Source organism: Lacerta agilis, chromosome 10, assembly GCF_009819535.1.
Source record: "Lacerta agilis isolate rLacAgi1 chromosome 10, rLacAgi1.pri, whole genome shotgun sequence".
Taxonomy (NCBI): Eukaryota; Metazoa; Chordata; class Lepidosauria; order Squamata; family Lacertidae; genus Lacerta; species Lacerta agilis.
The window spans coordinates 70,426,069-70,450,070 of record NC_046321.1 but is presented as its reverse complement, the minus strand read 5'-3'; the positions used below and the strand labels follow the sequence as shown (position 1 = coordinate 70,450,070).

The 24,002-nt window shown below is 42.3% G+C and overlaps 1 protein-coding gene across 1 annotated transcript in view; it reads left to right on the top strand.

Moving 5' to 3' along the window:
- The window catches only part of ITPR2 (inositol 1,4,5-trisphosphate receptor type 2), a 347,129-nt gene that overhangs the window by 145,750 nt on the left and 177,377 nt on the right, over positions 1-24,002 (top strand). The window contains exons 29-33 of the mRNA XM_033163298.1: positions 1,164-1,286; positions 7,282-7,482; positions 10,040-10,291; positions 16,809-16,934; positions 19,798-19,926. Coding sequence (XP_033019189.1) covers positions 1,164-1,286; positions 7,282-7,482; positions 10,040-10,291; positions 16,809-16,934; positions 19,798-19,926 — 831 coding nt within the window. The remainder of the gene's footprint in view (positions 1-1,163; positions 1,287-7,281; positions 7,483-10,039; positions 10,292-16,808; positions 16,935-19,797; positions 19,927-24,002) is intronic.

Below are 24,002 nucleotides of genomic sequence, written 5' to 3'. Positions count from 1 at the left end.
TTGTGCTTTCGAACTGCTAGGTTGGCAGGAGCAGGGACTGAGCAACAGGAGCTCACCCCATCACGGGGATTTGAACCACCAACCTTCTGATCGGCAAGCCCTAGGCTCTGTGGTTTAACCCACAGTGCCACCCACGTCCCTAAAAAGTACATTTGTTGTTTAGTCATTTTGTCGTATCTGACTCTTCATGACCACATGGAGCAGAGCACGCCAGGCACTCCTGTCTTCCACTGCCTCCTGCAGTTTGGTCAGACTCATGTTGGTAGCTTCGAGAACACTGTCCAACCATCTCGTCCTCTGTCGTCCCCTTCTACTTGTGCCCTCAATCTTTCCCAATATCAGGGTCTTTTCCAGAGAGTCTTCTCTTCTCATGAGGTGGCCAATGTATTGGAGCCTCAGCTTCAGGATCTGTCCTTCCAGTGTTTGCTTTTTAGATTTCTTTTTATAGTTTTTTAAGCTTTTTAAAAGTTTCTGTCATATATTGTCTAATATTTCTAGTATTGTCTAATTTCTAAGAAATATTTTCTTTGAAATACTAATTTCTAAGATGCCTTTATTTTAATTCAAAGATAAGTGGGATATTATAAATAAAGATACATAAACAAACCAGGTAAATGGAATAAGGTAACACTGATGAGGAGGGGACTCTTGAGAGTCCCATGGACTGCAAGAAGATCAAACCTATCCATTCTCAAAGAAATCAGCCCTGAGTGCTCACTAGAAGGACAGATCCTGAAGTTGAGGCTCCAGTACTTTGGCCACCTCATGAGAAGAGAAGACTCCCTAGAAAAGACCCTGATGTTGGGAAAGATGGAGGGCACAAGGAGAAGGGGATGGCAGAGGATGAGATGGTTGGACAGTGTTCTCGAAGCTACTAACATGAGTTTGGCCAAACTGCGGGAGGCAATGGAGGATAGGCGTGCCTGGCGTGCTCTGGTCCATGGGGTCACGAAGAGTCGGACACGACTGAACGACTGAACAACAACAACAACACTGATGAACACAGGAAGAAACAGAAACTTCATACGTACAAATAAGTCTGTTGCCACTTGAAGCTAGAAAAGGGGATAAGTGATAATGGTTATATATTTCCAGTTAAGTGTTTAACAGGTCCATTTATTGGTTTGTTCCTTTTACATTTGAAAAAATGAATTGACACAAAGACTGATGAAAAGATGAATGAAGTTATGAACTTAGCTCACCTGTTTCTTCAGAACTTCTGTCGTGGAAACCCTCAGAATCAAGTTCTGCTTCATAAACACCTCAACTTATTTTTAACACCTGGTGTGAGTATTTTGAGTTGATGATAAATTCCTTGCTGAACATAACACTCATTTGTACTACGAAGAGTTGCATTCAAATATACCTAAACATTCAGATACATCCCTTTTCCCTAACGGTGGTCCAGGGCAGGAATAAGGAGTTGGAGCAGTCCAAAACATCTGCAGGGCAGGAAGTTGGTGACCTTCAGATTTGATCACTAGGGCCACCTCCTTTGTTTTCTTGCTGCAAATACCGTGTTTCTCCTAAAATAAGACACCGTCTTATATTTTTTTTCGCTCAACAAAACACAGTATGGCTTATTTTCAGGGGATGTCTTATTTTAACTGCGTCACATCGGTACGCTGCATAGCCACGCCTCTCCAGGCTGTTTTAATGGGAGGTACCACGTCACTATGGCTTATTTTCGGGGTATGGCTTATTTTGGGGGAACGGCTTATATTTCGCAAATGCATAGAAATCCTGCTATGGCTTATTTTATGGCTATGTCTTATTTTAGGAGAAACAGGGTAACTGCAAATAGCTTAGCTTAGTTGTGTGCATGTTTGCGTGGTATGTATAAGTTCAGATCTTTCAGAAATAGACAAAACATTAGACTATGCTCTTATCTTTATTATTTTAATTCACTATAATTAGGCCTGTCATCTGATTAAAGAAATCTTAAGTTGGTTGTGGATATTATTTATTAATTGGTTGATTAACTTATCACATTTCCAAATCAGATCTGGATTGTCGTGGTGAAATGAATTCTTATTTTTAGAACACATGCCACACACTTCCGTAATATGATGATGGTTAGTGACCCGATTTTTATCCTTCGTTTCCTCCCAAAGGAACCCAGGGTGGCAAACAGCAAGACAGTATAAAACAATGTGAAAATTTAAAAATATTTTAGAACCACCGAACATTCTTACAACTAAATAGTGTCGAGGTTGGTCAGGAACAACATATTTTAGACATCAAATGCCTGGGTGAGCAGTAATAATAATAATAATAATAATAATAATAATAATAATAATAATAATTTATTTGTACCTCGCCCATCTGGCTGCGTTTCCCCAGCCACTCTTGGCAGCTTCCAACAGATATTAGGATACATTAAAATGTCACAGATTAAAAACTTCCCTGAACAGGGCTGCCTTCAGATGTCTTCTGAATGTAAGGTAGTTGTTTATCTCTTTGACATGAGATGGGAGGGCGTTCCACAGGGCGGGCGCCACTACTGAGAAGGCCCTCTGCCTGGTTCCCTGTAGCTTTGCTTCTTGCAGTGAGGGAACCGCCAGAAGGCCCTCAGTGCTGGATCTCAGGGTCCGGGCTGAACGATGGGGGTGGAGGCGCTTCTTCAGGTATACAGGACCGAGGCCGTTTAGGGCTTTAAAGGTCAGCACCAACACTTTGAATTGTGCTCGGAAATGTACTGGGAGCCAATGTAGATCTCTCAGGACCGGTGTTATGTGGTCCCGGCGGCCACTCCCAGTCAGCAGTCTAGCTGCCGCATTCTGGATTAATTGCAGGTAGCCCAACGTAGAGCGCATTGCAGTAGTCCAAGCGGGAGATAGCCAGAGCATGCACCACTCTGGCAAGGTAGGGTCTCAGCCTGCGTACCAGATGGAGCTGGTAGACAGCCGCCCTGGACACAGAATTAACCTGCACCTCCATGGACAGCTGTGAGTCCAAAATGAATCCCAGGCTGCACACCTGGTCCTTCAGGACCAGGGAGTCCCCCACACTCGCCCACCCCCTGTCCCCCAGAAACAGTACTTCTGTCTTGTCAGGATTCAACCTCAATCTGTTAGCCGCCATCCATCCTTCAACCACCTCCAGGCACTCACATAGGACCTTCACTGCCTTCACATGTTCTGATTTGAAAGAGAGGTAGAGCTGGGTATCATCCGCATACTGATGAACCACCAGCCCAAACCCCCTGATGATCTCTCCCAGCGGCTTCATATAGATATTAAAAAGCATGGAGGAGAGGACAGAACCCTGAGGGAGGCACCGCAGAAGTGAGAGCCCAGGGGTCTGAACACTCATCCCCCACCAACACTTTCTGGACATGGCCCCAGAGAATGGAGCAGAACCACTGTGTAACAGTGCCCCCAGCTCCTAGCCCCTCTAGACCAGGGGTGGCCAACTCCCAAGAGACTGTGATCTACTTACAGAGTTAAAAGCTGGCAGTGATCTACCCCCTTTTGGTGGGTTCAGGTCAAAGTTGTTGAGCTTTTTGGGGGAGGAGGAAAGCCCCATTTTTAGGCATTCAGAACAACGTTGTTGTTGAGCTTTTTTTAGGGAGAAGGAAAGCCCTGTTTTGGGGGCTGCAGAGCAAAATAGTTGAGCTTTTTTTAGGGGAGCCAAAGTTGTTGAGCTTCTTTGGGGATCCAGTGATCTACTAGTGATCTACCACAGACGTCCAGTGATCTACCGGTAGATCACGATCTACCTGTTGGATGTGCCTGCTCTAGACGGTCCAGAAGGATGTTATGATCAGTGGTGTCAAAGGCCGCTGAGAGATCCACAGAACTAGGAAACAGCTCTCACCTTTGTGCCTAGCCCGCCTGAGATCATCGACCAGCGCAACCAAGGCAGTTTCAGTCCCAATCCCTGATTGGAAGGGATCTAAATGGTCCGCATCCTCCAGGCGTGCTTGGAGTTGTTCAGCAACTACTCGCTCAGTCACCTTGCCCAAGAATGGTAATTTGAGACAGGGCGATAGTTGGCCATATTGGTTGGGTCTAAAGATGTTTTTTTAAGAAGCGGTTTAATGACTGCCTCTTTCAGTGGGTCTGGGAAGACTCCCTCGCAGAGGGAAGCATTCACCACCATGCGGAGCCCATCGCCCAGCCCTTCCTGGCTCGCTTTTTATTAGCCAGGATAGGCAAGGATCAAGGAGACAGGCGGTTGGTTTCACTCGTCCAAGCATCCTGTCCACATCCTCGGAGGTAACAGACTGGAATTGATCCCATGAAACATGACTAGACAGGGCTCCAGCACTCTCCCGCCCTGGCCCTGCTCCCACAGTGGAGTCTACCTCCTTCCAAATCTGAGCTACTTTATCTGCAAAAAAACTTTGTAAAAGCATTGCAGGAGATCTTGGGGTCCCTACCAGGCCTCGGTGACGAAGGTGGTTCTGATAGATTGCAAACCACCTGGAAGAGTCTCCTGCTACTGTTTTCTGCAGATGCAATAGAAACAGTGGAGAAGGTCCTCTTTGCCATTGCCATTGCCACTTGGTAGGCTCGAAGTTGAGTTCTAGCCCGTGTCCAGTCTGATTCAGAATGAGTTTTCTGCCACCGGCACTCTAGCCGTCTCAGCAACTGTTTCATCGCCCTCAGCTCCGGGGAAAACCACAGGGCTGTCCAGGCTCCATGCAATCGGAGAGGGTGCTTCGGAGCCAGACAGTCAATAGCCCTGGTTAACTCCACATTCCAGTGGGCCACCAGGGAATCGGTTGAAAGGCCATCAACATGGGATAATACATCCCCTACCACTCTCTGGAAGCCAATTGGATCCATTAAGTAGCGGGGGCAGACCATCTGAATCGGTCCCACCTCCCAACAGAGGGGAAGGGTCACAGAGAAGTCCAGTTTCACCAGGAAGTGATCTGACCACGGCACTTCTTTAGTTTCGCATTTACTTAGTGTCAGATCACCAACATCCATAGAGGTAAACATCAGGTCCAAGGCATGTTCGTGGCTATGAGTTGGACCAAACTTATTAAGGAGCAGCCCCATGGAGGCCATGCTTTCCACGAAGTCCCGAGCGGCTCCTTGTAAAGTTGTTTCGGCATGGACATTAAAATCCCCTAAGACAACCAAGCTAGGTGTCTCCACATCCGCCATGACCTGAAGCAGCTCGGGCAAGGAATCCTTGGTGCAGTGGGGAGGTCAGTACACCAAAAGGAATCCTGTACTGCCCCTATTGCCCAACTTCCAGAACATGCACTCTGAGAACTGGGTCTTCCCAATAGGACGCCTGGTGCAAACTAATGACTTCCTAAAAATCACTGCAACCCCCCCTCTCCACCCATAAGGTCATGGATGGCAGTTGTCTTATGGATAATTGACCTGGCATTGCATAGTGGCACCTTCAGGTCATGTGGGTATCCCTTGCTGATTCCAGTATCCGTCTGGTCAAGACCCGGTCTGGAGGCAGGGATAGTCCTCAAACAACGACTAAACCTGCTTCCTCGGCAATGACATGGTCTGGTCTTAGCATAACTCCTCCTCCTGCCCGTGATCACTGAGATCGGTTGTCCCAGTGCATCCCCCCCCCCCGGGGGAACCTGCCCCAGCCATTTTGTTGGCCGGGACCCACTCCCAGGCAGCCCTGACCCCTCCCCTTAGAATCAAATTTAAAACCTATACAGAAAACAAACTAACAAAAAACAATAAAAAACCAAAAATGGTAAAAATTACCAACACAACAAAATTGCCACACTCGACTAAACATGCTCCTCCCTGGAGCCTAATAAGCAACATTTGAAAATGCTGTGTAAAGGTTAACACTGAGAGGAACAGATACACCTCTCCAGGGAGGCATCCCATAAGCAGGAAACACCACTGAGAAAGTCCTCTTGTGAGGCACCACCACCAACAGAGCCATTCATAAGGCCCCAGGTGGTTGATACTGTATGTATATAATGTATGCAAATGCCATAGAGGAACCAACTTCTCAAAGGTACTGCTTGGGAAAACCCACCTATAGGACTGCTGGTGTTTTAGTGCTTTCTGTCACTTGTTTCCATTTTCTTTCACTCCCTTGACTTTTAGATGTGATTTGTTAGTGAGAATATAAATAGCTTGGCAAAGCAGTGTGCTGTTCTTTGTGTTTGTGTATATGTGTATAATACAGTGGTTGGGAACCTCCAGCCTACATACCTAATTACGTCAGCCAAGCCTCTGAAAGTTTTGGGTTAACTACCTTCCCTAAGCCTTGATGTCATATAAGATGTCAGACACAGGAAAATTTGACCCATGACTTAAAACACCAAGCTGTGGCTAAAAGAAGGAGAATTGTGAGCACACTCAAATTAAGAATGTATCTTTATTTACCATGTGACTTTACACCTCCAACCCCCTTAACACTATTTTTTTCTAAGACTGGACACTTGTGGTTGCTTGCATGGGAGAAGAGTAACATAGCCAGTAGTCACATCACATGTTAAATAAAATGTGCAAGTATAGACACTCATGGTCCCACCAGTGATATTTCTTCAGCAGAACGCCCTGCAGCACGACATGATTTCCTTTCTTGGTAGCTGTGCATTAAAGGACCTTGGAATGGGAGTCCAGTTATGACACTTGTCCCTTCACTCCTAGTCCAGTGGCCAGGACTTTAATTTTTCCTTGGTTCCAGAATGTTTCCACACCTAAACACCCTCCTTTAATACCCTTATTCTGCTCTGATTACACCTACAACATACCCACGCAACAATCTTTATATTGGCTAACTTGGTTGGGTCACTTGAGGCTCCTGCAGGCCATCTGGTTGCCCTACTGAGTCAGAGGATCTGCTCAAAGGTCAGTCTTGGGTTGTATCTCTGCAGCAGAGCACCTGCTTTGCATTCAAAACATTTGAGGTCAATCCCTGACATCTTCAAGCAGTTTTGACTATGGCAGACCAACACAGCTACATACCTGTACTGTATCTTCAAGCAGGACTGGGAAATAAACCCTGGAGCGCTGCTGCCACTTATTGTAAAATATTCTAAGCTAAATGGACCAAGGCGACACCAGGCATGCAGCTGCAGCTATATTGAGAAATGACACAAGAAATGAAATCTCAAATCTATTTTATTTCCCTTTCCTGGAGGCATTGGGAAGTCTTCCCTGCAGCTTTCTCTGACAGTTCCTACCAGTGCAGTTTTATTATGCAGTAGTAACCTGCGATTCCCATGTGTTCTAACTACTTCAGTCAGAATTTCATGAAAGCACCATCTTTGCTGTTTTCTTTTTTATCTTTGCTGTTTTCTGAGCAGCTTTTTGATTATTTTTAAATTAGCTTCTTGAGGCTGAAACCATGCGACACATCTTCACAAACAATTACCACCTGTGCAATGAAATTAGTGAGCGGGCGGTGCAGCATTTTGTGCACTGCATCGAGACGCATGGCCGCCATGTGGAATATCTGCGCTTTCTGCAAACCATTGTCAAGGCAGATGGCAAATATGTTAAGAAGTGCCAAGATACGGTAATGACAGAGGTATGTTAACTCAGCTACACTAGATATGTTTGACACATGCAGTTTCTTCTACACTTTCATTATCACCATTTCATCAAGTTACAAGGCGTTCAGCAGTTTCTATATACTGTATGAGTGAAAAAAGATAGGGCCCTATAGCATGTGTGTGTGCTGAGCATGTGTAGGTGGCCCCGAGCAAGAGATTTTCAATCTACTGAATCCCTCTTTTATTGACACCTTCTCATGTACAGAGAACTGTGCTTTTGAATTGCTGCTATCCTTGAGTGTTGCTACATCTCAGGGTGACAGGAAAGATCCAGCTCTGAATTTCAACAATGTGTGGAAACACAAGGGGAGAGGAGAGGAGAGGAGAGGAGAGGAGAGAAAATTGGGGAAAATATAAGTAAATAGTGGTACAACAGCTGAATTTCCACACCCACTGTTGCCACTGATTCCCCATTGATTGGGGAAGGACCTTACTTAGCTCAGTGGTAGAGCATCTACTTTGCTTTCAGAAGGTTCCAGGTTCAATCAACAGGATTCCTTGGTAGGGCTGGGAATGTCACCTGTCTTGAAACCCCGGAAAGCCACTGGCAGTCATTGTCAACAATACTGAGCTAGATGGACCAATGATCTGACTCTGTATAATGCACTTTTCCATATTCCTATACTCCAGTGTGGTTTGGCTGTATCACAGATTTGGCAGTGTGAATGTTGCCAAATCTGACCAGGACTTTAGCACACAGAGATTCTAATTTGGTGAGGCTTTCTGTAGCGCTCAAAGCAAATAACTATGGTAGCAGGAGGCAATCTGTGCAACACAAATATTTGAATTCTTTGTTCAGACCTTTGTTTATTATAGGGCAATATGTGTTGATGATCACAAATGTATTGGATATGTGTGGGAATAAAATGGATTCCATGGGAATAGATTGTGCTAGGATTCTTTAATAAAAGTCAGATGTAATAAAATAAAATGGTCCAGCTAAAGTAGTGAGCCCTCTAGATTGCTTTTGGAGTGAGCTAAGAACATGCTTATTGAAATCAATGAGATTTAAAATAGGTTAAGTTCTTTGGCTGAATCATACCTCTTGTAATCTTACTAATTTCAGTGGGAGAGGTAAGCATCTGGAGAATTCAATCCTATTGAAGTCAATGGGACTTAAACATGTTTTCTTCTGACTGGATGATGTCCATGTTCAGTGGATGAGCTTGTGACCTGTTTTGCACATAACACTATGCCAAGGTTTGTTTACTAATGGTTAACTATTACTTGTCCCACAGATGATCAAACAAATTGTGGATTATTTCCTCAACGTGTGGTTTGTTTTACTGTTGTTATTGTCTCCTGTTATTGTCTTGGTGAGAATCTGTGGGGTGGGGTGGACAAACCAACCATGGTGATGCTGTGTTTTCATGTTTGCATCAAGTCATTGTTAACCAAACCAAGGCAACAAACCATGGCTTCAGATCATAGTTTCTTGGCAGTTCAGCTAACAAACCATGGCTTAATAAAACATGGCCTAACGTGGAAACCAGGCCACTGTTTTTACAGTTCTAAAAGGTAGAAAATAAGTTTGAATTCATGCAAAAATAGCTAGCTAACAAGAATAATGCACAAAAAAGCAATTCACACGTATTTATTTGCCATTTTGGAATTGTCTGTAGATGGAGTAGTTAATGACAGAAGTTTTTAAAGTGGATCTTGAACCTCATCAGTCATGACTGGAGTGAGGGAATAAGTCATCCCTTCCCATCTCCAGATGCACCTATGTGTGTTGTTATTATGAGGCATAAAAGGTAACTACAGAAATACTGTTAGATGGGTCCCTTCCTTTTTAATTTTGAACATACTGCAGAGTAAATCTTGAAACCTTGTCCCTTCTTTTGCAGTTTTGTCTCTCCCACCACCACTGAAACCTGAAATGGCAGCCCCTCCTCCACATTCAGCTCTGAAAGTGGCTTATTCAAACTATGAAGCAAGATGTTACATGTGTTTTTTTTATATAGTGGGTTTTGGCCCAAAGGTCCCTAAAGCTATGAACAGCATGTTAATTTGAAATAACTATACAAGAAATGTATAAAGAATGCAATCAAAACAATATAAAATAGCAACATCATAAAATACTCATCAGTCATACTGTATATGTGTTGGGAACACCAATTAACCCTGCAGCAAAAGCCCAGAAAAATCAACAATCAAGCCACTCCATCTCTCATTGTGGGTGTATACACTTCCCTCCTGTTTCTCACCTGGGGGGACACATTTCACCAACAGGCTGCCCCCTGGAGCAGAAACTGTCTCCCACTGCAGGGACAAAATACTTGGCAATATTGAAGGCAACATGATGGCCAGAAACAATTACAGTATAGAAAACTTTATGGAATAATACAAAACATCAAAACTATCAAACTGAAGTCTCTGAAAGTCCTTGAGTATGTCACGGTGCCAGACTTTACCCGGCAGAGATCAAGCTTGTAAAGCTTTGTATAATCGGCAAATGTCCAAATGTCCTGAGGTGGGGTGGGGGACTGAACTATTTAAACAGATGCAAAGTATTTCTTGTTATAATTTCAGCTCGTTAATGGGGGTGAAGACGTGCTGGTATTTTACAATGATAGAACATCATTTCCAATCCTCCTCCAAATGATGTGCTCTGAGCGGGACCGAGTGGACGAAAGCGGCCCTTTGGTTTACCACATCACCCTGGTGGAACTGCTAGCAGCATGTACAGAAGGGAAGAATGTTTACACTGAAATAAAATGTAACTCCCTTCTTCCACTAGACGACATAGTGAGAGTGGTGACTCATGATGACTGCATACCTGAGGTAAGCCAGACTTTACGGCATGTGAAGCATTGTTGTTGTTGTTGTTGTTGTTGTTGTTTTTATAATAATATATTTTTATTAAAGATTTCTTAGTTTACAAAAATACATGCATTGTCTCTTTTTTCAAGTTGTGTTTTCTACAGATCAGTTTCATTTGTTGGGAGACATTAGTGTTGCACACAGTGTTATGTTAGGAAGAAAAGAGAGAGAAATAAAAGATAAAAGAAAACATGATCAAGATGTTTTACAAATGGTACCTTACACCTGTTAAAATCCATAAGATGTACAAAACGAAAGATAATTTGTGTTGGAGATGTGGGAAAGAAACAGGGACGTTCAGCCATATGTGGTGGCACTGTGGTAAAATTAAAAAATTCTGGACACAAATTTTTGAAGAAATTAAGAAGATATTGAAATATAACATTAAAAGAAATCCGGAAGCCTTTTTAATAGGTATATTAGATGATGGAGTAAAAAAGAAAGATGGAAATTTGTTTTTGTATGCAGTAGCGGCTGCAAGAATTTTGATTGCATCTTACTGGAAGACACAAGAAGTACCTAGTATACAGGAATGGCAAGAAAAATTATTTAGCTTCCTGGATTTGGCAAAATTAACAGAAGTGATAAGAGGTGGTAGTAATCAAAAATTTAATCAAAGATAGGAGAAATTTGGAATATATATGAAAAAACAGTGCCCGAATATAAAAACTTGGATCCATTTCTAACATTCTGTGTTGGTAAAAAAGGGAAGGAAAGATAAAAAGTCGATAAATTCACATGAAATTTGGTTAAATGGTTGGAAAACGCAGTAATGAGTAAATTAAGCAACCCGGGAGGAGGGCAGGCGAAAGCCTAAGTCAAGTGTACAACTAGATATTATGATTTATGATTAACTTGGATTGGATATGATTTATTTATTTAAGTAGTGAATATTGATATTTTATTAATAGATAGCATGAATGAATGAATGAATATGTATGATTTGTTTTGTTCAATTTTCTTTTTGATGTATTATGGTTATGTGTGTGTGTGATGTTCGTTTTGTTGAGCATTGTTTTTAATGTATGAATGTTATAATTCTCAATAAAGATTTTTTTAAAAAGGAAGAAAAGAGAGAGGTTTAGACCACATTCTAGTCCATTGGGTGTGGACAAAACAAAACAAGACAAAACAACAACACCACAAACTGGCTATAAATATAAAACCAAATTTACTAGAATAATAGAATAGAAATGGGCTAGTAACCATTCAAATCACAAACATACTAAGGTGCCAAGTGCAAATACTGAAAACAAGGAATGGATAAAAATACAGCTATATCTAAACAAATTGGATTAATGAATCATACAACAAGTAGCCTGAGTCCAAACATGGAATGATAACTCCGTACTGCCACAATGGTGAGGGTAGCACATAGGAAAATGGAGAGAAGTTCAAAAGCCATTGACGAGGCCGAACTAGATGAAATGTTCTTCAAAGGTTCTCGAGTTGTGCATTCTTGTTTTGTGTGATTTTTTCCTGTTTGCTAATAGTCTGGAGTTTTTCCCTCCATACTCATAGAAGTGTTGTTTTGGATATAGAATGTTGATCATTGTTTTGTTGATTTCTAGTGAATCTAGTTCCCTCCTTTTTCGTTCTATAAGTTTAAGGAGTTTAGCTCCTGTTTGTTTGTAGCATGATGAGAGGGCCGTGATGTCTTGTTCTGTTTTGCTAATTTTTGAGGAGGTTTGTTTTGTAAGGGATGCTTTCTCTTTTATGCAAGCTCCCCTGGTGACCGCTTTCATTGCATCCCATAGGAGGGGGGCTGTTATATTATCTACATAATTTTATTTGGAGTAGTTTTGGAGAGTTTTTGTGAGACTCTCTCTAATTAGTTTATTTGTGGTTAGGATGGGACTGAAGGACCATGATGGGGTGGTTTGTGTTTCTTCTCCTTTTTTAAGGGTAACTTTTACAGGGGTGTGGTTTGTGATTTTAATGCTACCTATGTTCGTTGATTCAACCAAGGGGATCAGACCTTGTGAGAGCAGAATGCTATCTACGTAGTCTGGACACTGTGCCGTGGCACCTGGACTGGAATGTGTGGCTGGTGTCTCCCGGGTTTTCTTCACCCCATATGTCATAGAGACACATGCGTTGTTGTTTTTTTAGCATTTTAAGCAATTTGTAAGAGTCCCAATTGTTTCGGGTTTCCTTCGGAGGTAGGTTGTCCATGGAGTTGTAGGGTGGGTGTCTTTCAGGGAGATGCCTCTCATATTTAGGTTGAGGTCACCTTCCAGGATTGCTTCCCCTTCGAGAACTTGTTTAGTGTTTTCTGGATGAATTCTAGTTGTTTTGAGTTTGGGACATATATGGAGCCAATTGTCAGTTTGGTTTTGACATCTAGTGTCCCTTTATCGAAAATGAATCTGGTGTGGCTTTCAAGTTCAGGTCTCTGCTGAGTATTATGGCTACTCCGCAGGTGTTTTGTGAGCCAGGTGCAAACCATTGTTGACTGAAGCGGGGTTTGCTCAGGAGTTTACTTACTTTGAGTGGATTGTGTCTTTCTTGTATGATTTCATGGTGATGCATTTTCTTTTGACAGGGTTTCCCAACCCCCTCACATTTAGTGTAATTGCTTTTAAGCTGGCCATCCTGCTTATCTACTTTATAGTTGCCCTGTGTCTCTCACCTCACAATATTAAATTGCACTAACATAAAGTGTGATGGGTGGGGGAGAAGGGGGAGTTAGATTTAGATTTGGGTTAAAAAGGGGAGTAGATTACAGAAAGTAGCCTATATGTAGTTATATAGGTGTTTATTTGGGGTATCTTGAACCATCTGGTGTCTAGCTGGTGGGTCCTGGGTCTCAGCTGGCATGGAGGGTCTTGTTTAAGAACAGGCTGTCCTTCCTGTTGTTTGTGATAGGGAGATGGTCAGTGAGATGGTGTTAAGTATCTTTGTGATGCCTGTGTTGGGTATAAGATTTATACGCAATGTTGTCAGTGTTATTAACAGCATCATTGGTATGTGGGGTGGGGATATGGGTATTGGTACACTCTGGCACCACCATTGTGCTGGTTGTGTGTCAGATTTTAGCCTGTTTGTGGATTGTTTTATTGAGGTTGAGGTATTGTTTTAGTTGGTACGGGGTTTTTTCTTTGTTTTCCTTTTCTTTTACCTGCTTATTTTGTTTGTTGCCCTTGTGTGGTTCTTTTTGTATTATGGGTGGAGTCCTTAGAGCAGGGGCGGGGTGCTGAGAGTGTGAGTTGTGGGTTGTTGGGGTAGTTGGGGAGTGGGGAATGTGGTTTTATGTTCAGGACTATCAGATTGTTTATCAATAGCCTTCCTGCAGCTGTGCAGGTATTGTATTGCTCTAATTCTGTTTAGAAACATGGAATATACACCCAGAGAACCTGCATGGTCTCTGTTTCCAGTGCTGCACAGCATTTTAAAAATTGTTTCCTGACAAGGGCCTTGTCCTTTCAAAATGAAGCACCATGTTTGTATTCTTGAGAATATGAAAATTTCAGTATGTACATGAGCCACTGTTCCTTAATTCTTAAACTAAAACCTGAATAAAATGAGGTATTAAAGCAGAATAAGCTTTGACTTTATTGAATTTGACTTTTTAGTTACCGTGCTATTAAAGGGAAAACTTCTATTCATAAAGACAAACAGTAAATGAACTTTCAACTTGGACTGAAGCTGAACACTGAGGAAAATGTGTTCATAACAGTAACTTTAACCTGGGTTAAAAATTCTCTTACTGGTGCTCTCTTGGAATAAGTGCATTTCATTCAGTCCTTGTTCTCAGAAGCTGAACGTGCTCTGTTCTGAGTATAACTTCCGTTTTAAGTGCCATACTTCCATTTTCCTAGTGAGGGAAGGAAGGCTGGGCGGCAAGCGAGCAGGCGAGGGATGTCACTGCCACCCCACCAGCCTGCTTCTGCTTGCAGGCAAGTAGGGGTGGGATTGGGCTGCTCTGCTAGGCTGCATTGCTGCTTGCACGGGAGCAGGAGTTGGATCGGGGCTGCTCAGCTGGGGAAGTGCAGGCTCCATCACACTTTCCATTGAGGGGTTCGTGGCTGCACTCCCCTCAAGAGAGAATTTTAAAGGAGCCCTCATCTCCCCGGCAACCCCATGTAGGCAGCCAGACTGAATAGTTGCTGGGGTTGGGGAAGGTGGAGGCAGCCGGGAAGCTGCATCTGAGAGCCCCTGCACCACCTGAAGGCAGCCAGGTGCTCAGCTCGCTCCTTCTCCTACTTGTGTGCAAGCAGGTATGGAGGTGGGGATCTCTCAGCGCGAAGCCTCCACTCCACTTCTGCAGTGGTGATTCAAGTTATACAGGGTGAGTCTTTTAAAAGAGGCCCCATTGAACATGTGTACTCTGTATCCGTGGGGCCTCTTTTAAAGTAGATTACCACAAAAGGGCAGGGGGTTACTAATTGAAAGTGGATGGGGAGATAGATGTATGTAGGTATGCGATTCTTCTTCTTCTTCTTCTTCTTCTTCTTCTTCTTCTTCTTCTTCTTCTTCTTCCTATTATATCAAAACAAAATAAAAAATTCCTTCCAGTAGCACCTTAGAGACCAACTAAGTTTGTTTTTGGTATGAGCTTTCGTGTGCATGCACACTTCTTCAGATACCTGAAGAATCTGAAGTATCTGAAGAAGTGTGCATGCACACAAAAGCTCATACCAAAAACAAACTTAGTTGGTCTCTAAGGTGCTACTGGAACCTTCTAGAAGGTTTTAGAAGGCTCCTCCCACAATATATGTCTTGTTATGGAAGAATGGCTGAAAGACCTCTTAAATCTTGTAGCTCATAAATGAATAGTTTACTTAAAAAGTGAGGGACGCGGGTGGCGCTGTGTTCTAAACCACTGAGCCTAGAGCTCACTGATCAGAAGGTCGGCGGTTTGAATCCCTGCGATGGGGTGAGCTCCTGTTGCTCAATCTCTGCTCCTGCCAACCTAGCAGTTTGAAAGCATGTGCAAGTAGATAAATAGGTACTGCTCCGGTGGGAAGGTAAACGGTGTTTCCATGCAAACTTAGTTGGTCTCTAAGGTGCTACTGGAAGGAATTTTTTATTTTTTTTATTTTGTTTTGACTATGGCAGACCAACACAGCTACCTACCTGTAACTGTTCCTATTATGTATTAAGATTGGCTGCAGTTCTCACTCAGGGCCACCAGTATGCAAATAAAGGATTGAGAGCTGTTGTCCACTCATTGGTTAGTTAGTTGGAATTTGTTACTGTTACAAGTTATTTAGTATTATATAAAGCAGCCAGCTATGTTGTTGCAGCAGAGACAAGGAGCAGTTCTAACTGCTGAAATAAAGAGCTGTTGATCTAAAAGAGCTGTGTCCTTCATCCATCTTTCCCCACAACTTAACAGTTAGTTTGGGGGGAGAATTCCAGTTGGTCGCGAAGCCGTCGGCAAGCGGGATTCAGCCTCTTGGGGAGAATCCAGCTTTTTTGGGGGAAAGGGGGGCATTGCGTGGGCATCACAAGTCCCCAAAAACCTTAAGAGGAAGATCTTAAGGGCAGGCACCCAGCGGCGTCGAAAAGTGGTCTCTCCAAAATACTGATTTGTTGGATTTAGAAGGTTTTGATAACAGGTTTGGTTGGCACGCATATCTATGGTATAATAAAACAAAGGTTCCTAGAGGATTTGGTAACCATATATCCTGACGATCTCTGTCTGAAATTTGGGACAGGTATAAAAACCTTTTAGAACATAAAACACCCTGGTGGTTATGAGTGTGAAAAAGATAATTATGAAAGAAAATTGGGTCACTTATGAGAAATTAATAAAAGAGGAAGGAAATAAATGGAAAATGAAACCTGTGAAGGAAGAATATGTAAATGATTGGTTGAACTATCACCAAATCAATGAAATGTTTAAAGAAAATTTAAAGGAAAATGGTTTTTGTAAGGTTTGCGTGATGGTGCCTCACGAGTAACGGAGCAGGAGCCCAAACAGTCTTTTGCAGTTTAATTGTGCAAACTATTTACAGTGCAGAGCTACAAAATGCATGTCTGTCTCAGTCGCTGGCAGAATCCAGGAGTGGCCCCTTCTGGCTTCTCCCCCAGCATAAGAACTTCGGCACCCCAAGTCTCCTCCTACCCTCCTTGTGTTTCATCCCTCTACGTAACTGGGGCGACGGAAATGGCATGCCTCCCGGCTTCCGGTTTTTGCATGGACGAGGAATGGCTGTTAGATACCATCGCTCCAGATCCCCATGGGGAATTTCGAGGCTGTAATGGGAGTATGCAGCCTCCCGACCTTCCCAGGAGTGTGGGAAGGACTGCCTTGCCCGCAGATGCCCCTAAACCTGTTGTGACCCGTCAGGAAAATGAGCAGGGGGGCCAGGGCAGAGAGCACCCAGGGGAGAGGAACTCCTGTGGCCGGCCTGATCGTGCAAGATTCCCAACGCTTTAAAATATAAATTAGTGAGAAGTCTTGGACAAGAAAATACATATGTAATGGCTTTGGCTTACCTGATTCATTTTTTAAAATATTATGTTCCAGGTGAAGATAGCATATGTGAACTTTGTCAATCATTGCTATGTAGACACTGAGGTGGAAATGAAGGAAATCTACACCAGTAACCACATCTGGAAACTATTTGAAAACTTTCTTGTTGATATGGCAAGGGTAAGTTTTATGAATCAATAAATATTGATTAAAATTGAATCATTAATAATCCTTATTAAAGGCAGTGGAATGGAGTTTTATGTTTCTGTTTTAAGTTAAATTTATGTGTATCTTTTCAAATTCACGAGTCCCTGGAACAAGGGACCTACGATGTGGGGTGCCAGAGGGGCTGTGGCCCAGGCCTGGATTATTAAGGGGGCGCAAAGCAGGTGCCCCCACACAGACACCCCCAGCACAACGTGGCCTGGCACTTCTCCTGACATCGGAGTAATCAGTACCCACAGAGAGAAGCACTGGGCTACTCTGTGTTGAGGGTGCAGATTATTTGCTAAAGCTAACAGTTAGAAAAGCAAGTGCTTACGTATTTTCGGCGGCTCCATAAAGTTCGTAAGTGACAGTTCAAAGTAGAGATGAAATTTCTCAGAAGACATTTCTCAGTCTTTCTGGTGCCCCATTTATGCCTTAGCTGAACTTAGACTCTAGTATCTGTGTAGCATGAATTCAACCCAACCCTGGCAGCCACTTGTCTTCAGGAAGCTCTCTGATAGACCCACTGAACTGTTGCATGCATCACTTTTGAAGCTGCTGGTTAGTTGAAACTACAGAGCATACTTTTATTACTCTGAAGGATTTTCTGTGCTTTAACATGTCCAAATTACAGAGGGCAGCATTTCCTCCCTTTCCCACATCCAATATGTTTGTCATGAAAGATTGTGCGCTCCTAAACTGGCACAGCGCCATCCTCCCACAGACCTTCTTCCCCTCAGGTGTAGAATCAGCACAAGTGCCACAATGCAAAGGTCTGTTGCCAAAAGCCATATTGACCCTTTAGCAAACATGACTGATGTTGCCTTGCATCAAGTTATTGTGATGCTTGAGGTAGTCACTTATTTGTAAAGTAAAATAAGAGAAAATTATTCCTAACTTTCAGTGGTATCGTTTAATTCACCCCAAAGTGTGTGTGTTTCCCTTTGAAATCATTTCTAGTAGCTGTCTGATAACATTCCTTCTATTTCTCTGTTCCTTGTTTTTCTTGCTACCCAGCCCATCCATTAGAGCAGAATGTCAAAAGTGCTCTCTTCTATTCTAATTTCATGGAGCCTTGCAGGGCTCAAGCTACCCAAGCCTTCTAGATTACTGAGTTTATTTATTCAGAGCAGCAGGGAGGGGAGAAGAGAGTTATTTTAGATGGAGGCACAAATCATATGTTCCGAATACATAACTTTTACCTTGCTTTCAGGACTTGGAGTAAGCGTTTAGCATCAATAATGAATGTCGCAAAAGCTCCCCGATCATTTAGAGATGGGACCCTTCAGTCGCTGCTGCTGCTCTACGTGTTTTTCCCTTATTGCTTTCAGCTGGTGCCTGTCCTTAGCAAATCTGGAAGACTTTGTTGAGAGAAGGTTTCTCCTCAGGCACATCAGAATATTTTGTGCCTTGATATCCTTATTCTAAGTATGTTTACTCAGAGGCCTAATCCCTTAAGCATGACATCCTCTCAGTGTGTGTGTGTGTGTGTGTGTGTGTGTGTGTGTGTGTGAGAGAGAGAGAGAGAGAGAGAGAGAGAGAGAGAGAGGATTCCACATGTATGTGTCTAATATTATATCCCAAGAAGGGCATCACCTGTTTCCTTGGGAAGCACAGTGGTCCAGGGCAGAAGAATCTTTTGTGGCACAACTTCATACCTTCAGTAGCAATCAAGCTCTACAATAAACTTAGTATTATGCAGAACTAAAGTTTTCACAGTTTTGGAGCACATGCAATTCAGTAATAGCTGGGGAGTTTCATTTGCCCAGTCTATAAGGAGAGTCCTTCACTTGATCTAGATCATAAGAGCCAACTTTAGGGGCCAATGCCCCTTTGGCCCCCCAATAAAATATTTGAGGGGGACCACAAGTTGATGAACATTGTCGTTCAAATGCTGTGTGTTTTGTGATCAATTATGTGGGGCTCCTCCCCCAATTTGTCCTCCTCCGTCTTGTTACGGAAGAATGGCTGAAAGACCTCTTAAATCGTGTAGCTCATAAATGAATAGTTTACTTTAAAAGTGAGGGACGCGGGTGGCGCTGTGTTCTAAACCACTGAGCCTAGAGCTCACTGATCAGAAGGTCGGTGGTTCGAATCCAAGGTCGAATCGAAGGTCAGTGGTTCAAGTTTGAAAGCATGTCAAAGTGCAAGTAGATAAATAGGTACTGCTCCGGTGGGAAGGTAAACGGTGTTTCCATGCACTGCTCTGGTTCACCAGAAGACATGCTGGCCACATGACCTGGAAAAACTGTCTGCGGACAAACACCTGCTCCCTCGGCCAGTAAGGCGAGATGAGTGCTGCAACCCCAGAGTCGTCCACGACTGGACCTAATGGTCAGGCATCCCTTTACCTTTACTTTTACCTTTACCTACTTAAAAAGCAGGAACAGATGATAAATTTCAGTTTTCTGGCAGGATGTCATAGAACTCCATGCAGACTGATGAATCCTTGTGCCATTAACCCTTCTGTACAATCACTATACATGTTTTGTTTCTTTCTTTTCTTCCTTTTGAATTCTCCCTTTTTTGTATTCTTTTTAGCGTTTTCCTTATTGTTTTTTTTTATTTTAAAAAAACCAGAATAGCAAACCAAGCATATGTGTTCATGATAACTGAAAATTTGCTTTAAATGTAAAAAGTGACTCATGTTAGTGATCTGAACCCTGGGAAATTGAGCTTTATTGTTCCATGTTTGGTATCACCTACTGTATAAGGAGGGATGGTGGTTTTTTGTTTTTGTTTTACATTTTTTACATTGAATAGAAATGGGGTGTGTGTGATGGATGGGAGCTGCTGTTTTCACTCATTCTTCATGCAGTTCCTCTGTCTGCTCTAGGTTTGTAACACAACCACGGACAGAAAACATGCAGATGCATCTCTGGAGAAGTATGTCACAGAATCAGTAATGAGCATAGTGAGCGGTTTCTTCAGTTCTCCATTTTCAGACAACAGCACAAGCCTCCAGGTAAAGACTTAGAATCATAGAATGTTAGAGCTGGAAGGGACCAAGAGTCATCTAGTCCAACCCCCTGCAATGCAGGAATCTCAGCTAAAGCATCCATGACAGATGGCCACCCAACCTCTGTTTAAAAACCTCCAAGGAAGGAGAGTCTGCCACCTCTCACGGGAATCTGTTCCACTGTCAAACAGCTCTTACTGTCAGAAAGTTTTTCCGAATGTTTAGTTGGAGTCTCCCTTCTTGTAACTTGAAGCCATTGGTTTAAGTCCTACCCTCCAAAGCAGAAGAAAAGAAGCATGCTCCCTCCCTTCAGATATTTGAAGATAGCTATCATATCTCCTCTCAGTCCCCTCTTTTCCAGGCTAAACATACCCAGCGCTCCTCATAAGGCTTAGTTTCCAGACCCTTGATCATCTTGGTTGCCCTCCTCTGCACACATTCCAGCTTATCAACATCCCTCTTAAATTGTGGTGCTCAGAATTGGACACAGGATTCCAGGTGTGGTCTGACCAAGGCAGAATAGAGTGGTACTGTACTATGACTTCCCTTGATCTGAACACTGGACTTCTGTTGATGCAGCCTAGAATAGCATTAACTTTGTTTTTGCTGCTGCTGTTGACTTAACACTGTTGACTCATATTAAGCTTGTTGTCCACCAAGACCCCTAGATCCTTTTCACATGTACTGCTAGTAAGCCAGGTGTCCCCCATCCTATATTTGTGTATCTGGTTCTTCCTGCCTAAGTAACCTTACATTTGTCCCTATTTAAATTCATTTTGTTAGCTTGTGCCCAGTTCTCCAATCTGTTAAGGTCATTTTGAATTCTGATTCTGTCTTCTGCTGCATTAGCTACCCCTCCCAGTTTGGTGTCATCTACAAATTTGAAATATGTCGTGCATGTTTATTTCAGACTACTATTCCATGGTCTCACATGTGACAGGAAGTTAGCAATCCGTGCATTCACAGGAATGTTTATTTCATTGGTGACACTATTTGCTTGTCCCCACCCCTATGTAAACAGGAAGAAATCTATAAAACAATTTCATTTTATTTCATTTTCATTTATTATCTTTCTTTGCCGCTTTTCAGTCACATGAATCACGAAGCGGCTCACAAATAATAAATAACAGTAATATAATAGAACATCACAATTACAGCATAAATCTTATAGAATATTTAACAATCATTGGTAAAACAACCACTTTCTACAAAACAACTAAAAAAAGAGGTAAACATCACAACCAAAACAAAAGCCATATTCACAAAGCACTACAGCAGTGTTTTTCAACCACTGTTCCGTGGCACACTAGTGTGCCGCGAGATGTTGCTTGGTGTGCCATGAGAAAAATTGAAAAATTACTTTATATATAGTCAATATAGGCACAGAGTTAAATTTTTTAATATTTTCTAATGGTGGTGTGCCTCATGATTTTTTTCATGAAACAAGTGTGCCTTTGCCCAAAAAAGGTTGAAAAACACTGCACTACAGCACTCATAATCCACAAAACAACATAAACAAACTAATAACCAAAAATAAACACTGCTGAATTCTCCCTCCCCCCCCTCTCTCTCTCACTCACACACACACACACACACACACACACAGAGAGAGAGAGAGATATACACATATCCCTAGCTCTGTATGTTATGAAAAATTCAGTATGATCATAACTTATATAAGTTTTTTTTCATAAAAAAATTCAACTTTGCCTTTCAGCCCCCAAAAGTATATATTTGATGGAGGGTTTGAAAGCCAGAATCCACAGATGTCTTTGCCTAGGGCAGCCTTTCACCCTCTGCTGCCTGATGTTCTTCAACTACAACTTCCATCATCCCTAATCATTGAGCAGGCTGCCCAGGGATGATGGGGGTTGTCCAACATCTGAGGAAATATGGCCTAGATTATATTAGTTGACACTGCATAGATTAAGACGAAGGCTTGCCTAAATTCAGCTGCTAAATCATACAGCAATACTCACTGCCTAGGTACAGTGTTCTCCCTGGACAAGATAGAAGCAATTTCAGACATTTCAACAGGTGGCCCCTCTTTATTTTTGCTGTTAAAGCAAGGAAGTGAAGCAGACTAAAACCCAGGAAAGTGTTCTATGCTGGCTCACGGTATTCCTTCATCTAGCCCAGCATTTTCTACTCTGACTGGCTGCAGCTCTCCAGGATCTTGAAGAGGTGTAACATTACCTGCCTCCTGATCTTAGGATTTATTTGTTTTTATTCTACAAGCAAATTGGGAAACAGTTTACAAAAACTGACAAAGAAAACATTCAAATACTTTAAACTAGATTTATCTTTGGTTACTTATTTCAGTTCCAGTAAAACATACTGTTGCTGTAGTTCAGGAAAAAAGTCAGATCAAGTAAAACATAAAAACCAATATTTGCCTTCTTTACACATCCATAAATATCTGCAGTATTAGAAAAATGTTTCGTAAAGATTCTTTTCTGGCAGTGTTAAATTATACACAGGCTACAGACTTTCCCCCTAAGATTTAATGACAAAGTTTAGCTATTTACAGACTTTCCCACCACCCTTCTGAGTAATACCCCTCCCCACTCTCTCACTATATGTAAGGGTCTGGTGAATTCTGTTTCAGTGTATGTGAAGAAGTGTGCATGCACACGAAAGCTCATACCAAGAACAAACTTAGTTGGTCTCTAAGGTGCTACTGGAAGGAATTTTTTTAATTTTTTATTTTGTTTTGCAAATATTAAGACATAAAATTCCTTCATAAATATGAAAATAGATCTTGTAAAGATCTTTAAACCTTAATCAAATATTTGGCTGCCCCCAAAGGTTATTCTTGCATAGAAATGTAGTGACATGCAGTATAAACAGCAGCATTAAGTGCAAAGAGGAATTATTCAAGTGTCTGTAGTTAAACTGGCAAGAAACACCAGTGTTCTTGGACACAATACATCAACCAACAATAAACCTATCATACTCCTGTCTTGTGCTGGGGTAGCAATTTCTTACATACAATTATACACAATAAAAAATAATAATAAATCCTTCCAGTAGGACCTTAGAGACCAACTAAGTTTTTTTTCTTGGTATGAGCTTTTGTGTGCATGCACACTTCTTCAGATACAGCAGACCAACACGGCTGCCTACCTGTAATTATACACAGTCATCCTTCACCAATCTACAAGTATTGCTGCTATCACGTGTTTAATAAATGTAACATAGAAAGATTGAGTGAATTAAAAACAGATTGGAGATCTTAGACGGATCTGCAGGTCGCTTGTAAGAAAGCAAGATGCATCTGTCAGCAAATCAAAAACATGATAAAAGCAAAACTCACTATTGTATTTGTACAAAGCACTGCCACTGTTTTGCCACAATCTGTATTCATTACAGCTAATGGTCAACAGCTGCTCTGCAATACTGGCTTTAGACAGGATATCCAGAAGGCCATGGGATCAGGGGCTCTTACGTGTTGCAAAAGTGGACAGTATACGTTTAATTTTAGCGACACAATGACCAAGGAATTGGCTTCCACTAAGCTCCTTCAAAAAGAACTCCATTACAGTGTGGGCTGGAGAAATGTCATACTTTCTGTACCAGGTTAAGAGACTAAAGCCTCATGCTAGCATTCTGCTAAGAATGCAGATCAGCCATTTAAGCAACCCTCTCCCCCAGCTCAAGAAAGAATACCACATCTGATAGGTTGTTTGCAGAAAAACTGCATGAAAGCAGGAAAAACATAGATGAAGCAAAATCAGAGGCCACTTGTTTAAATCTTCACAAAACAGTAAGAGCACATGTCAAACATCTAAAGGCTACAGGGTTCTAGGAGCTCACACATCAACCACAGACCAGAGGAAGCAGAAGTGTGGACTCCTTTCATGGCCTCTAAAGCAGACTCCAGTCCTCAGTTCTTTCAGTATCCATGCACTGATCAAGAGTAAATGCTTCTTCCTTGGAGGAACAAAACGTTACTACAGATGTACCTCAGGTTACAGATGCTTCAGGTTACAGAAGCTTCAGGTTACAGACTCCGCTAACCCAGAAATAACGCTTCAGGATAAGAACAGAAATTGTGCTCTGGCGGCGCAGTGGCAGCAGGA